The sequence below is a fragment of the Elephantulus edwardii genome, unplaced genomic scaffold (assembly GCF_000299155.1).
Source record: "Elephantulus edwardii isolate Elephantulus edwardi_28Jun2011 unplaced genomic scaffold, EleEdw1.0 scaffold00129, whole genome shotgun sequence".
Lineage (NCBI taxonomy): Eukaryota > Metazoa > Chordata > Mammalia > Macroscelidea > Macroscelididae > Elephantulus > Elephantulus edwardii.
This window is the reverse complement of record NW_006399879.1, coordinates 7241169-7242972: the sequence shown is the minus strand read 5'-3', so window position 1 is coordinate 7242972 and position 1804 is coordinate 7241169. Positions and strand designations below refer to the sequence as shown.

General features: G+C 60.7%; 1 protein-coding gene across 1 annotated transcript in view; it reads right to left on the bottom strand.

Annotated features, from left to right (window-relative positions):
* ACOX3 (acyl-CoA oxidase 3, pristanoyl) overlaps positions 1-206 on the bottom strand; it is a 48505-nt gene extending 48299 nt beyond the window's left edge. The window contains exon 1 of the mRNA XM_006893666.1: positions 63-206. Within this exon, the coding sequence (XP_006893728.1) occupies positions 63-206 (144 nt within the window). The remainder of the gene's footprint in view (positions 1-62) is intronic.
* Positions 207-1804: the final 1598 nt, after the last annotated feature.

Below are 1804 nucleotides of genomic sequence, written 5' to 3'. Positions count from 1 at the left end.
ACACACACACACACACACACACACACACACACACACACACACACACACACGTCTCTCCTCACCTTAAAGCGGACCATCTCCTCACCCTCCAGGTATAGCACCAACTCCTTCCAGCTGAATGACGCGCGGGCCCGGAAGGCCTGCAGGGGTCCTTTGGGGGGGTCCGGCAGCAGGGTGTCAGCCGTCTCTTCCAGTGGGGTCTCCATGGCTTCCAGCGACCTGTAGGGAACAGTCCATGGATGAACGGAGTCACCGGTGGACTCCCAGCCATAGATGCCGTGCAGTGTCCTGTTCCCAGAGTCACAGTCTCGGGAGCACCTGGCAGCACGCAGACGTGCGCACCTCCACCCTCAGGGCAGCCGCAGTGCTGGGTAAACACACAGGTTGTCAGGAATTGAAAAAGAGACAGAGAACACATGAAATAAGTTAGGGGTGGAAGGAGGCTTAGCTCAGCCGCTCTGGGGTCCAGTGGGCAGCAGGCAGCGTGGACAAGGCTACAGGGCAGTCAGTGGCCTCGTGCGCGGTGGTGGACGTGGCCTCACCCCCTGTGGTGGGACTGGGTGGTGTGACCACCATGGACACGACCTTGCACACTGCGGTAGGACTGGGGCATTGTGGCTGCCGTGGACGTGGCCTCGCGTATTCTAGTGGGACTAAACAGAGTGGCCACTGTGGACACAGCCTCACGTGTTTTCATGGGACTGTGGGAGTGGCCACCATGGGCATGGCCTCGTGTGTTGTGGTGGGACTGTGGGAGTAGCCACCGTGGACACGGCCTCGTGTGTTGTGGTGGGACTGTGGGAGTGGCAGCCATGGACACGGCCCAGGAGCCCTTGTCACCCAAAGGCAGTCAGCATGCAAGCCAGCAGGTCCACGTCTGCCCAGCACATCCAAGAGGGGTGGGCGGCAGGGTTGAAGCTGCATAACATGGATCATGCACCCGCCTCAGGAGAGGACGCTAGGTGCCACCTGTGTGTGGACGGGGCTGCCCATGCAGGAGCCCCAGCCGGAAGGGAAGGGTCCTGATGATGCCATCACACAGACAAGCCTCCAAAGACGGTGCTGAGCAAAGAGGAAGCTGTGCCCCCAAGACCACATATCACCCCGCTGGTGCTGGCTGCCAGAGAGGGCGGGCCCAGGTGGTGCCAAACACTACAGTGGACTGCTGACCGCAAGGGTGATGGTTTGAATTCACCGGCCGCCTCTCGGAAGAGAGCTGAAGCAGCGTAAACTGTCTTCTCCCTTCCCTGCCAGGCAGTCGGTAACGACTCGCCCTCCCTCCAGTTTCCGAGGCTGTTAAGTTGTCCAGGAAGAGCAGCTGGTGTGTTCAAAGTACCAGAACCACACAATACAGACCACGACATCGGGGCTCCTTCCCGTCCACAGCACCGACATGGAAAGCCTGTGCCAGCCCTCCAGGAGCCGGGTCCACCCAACCATCTGGAAAGGCAAAGCCAAGACAGCAAGAAGTGGCCAGACAGCCAGGGGTGGGGTGCAGGAGAACAGAGCAGGGAGTGACTGTGCAGGACAGGGCTTCCTTCAAGGAGTGACCACACAGGAGGGACCGCCAGCGGTGATGACCCACCACACTAAGTCCCTGCTTGCTGCAAATGCGGGAAGCGGGTGGGAGGTGGCTTAGGGCTGAGACGGTTACAGCTTTTAGAAGGACAGTCCTCAGCTGAGACTGGAGATGGCAAAGGAGAGCTCCCACATCCACGGACACGCTGCCCCGGGGGCCGCCCCGTCCCTGTGTCACCTCAGCACATCCCTCCCTGTGTCCAGACCCCCAGCACCCTCTCCCTGT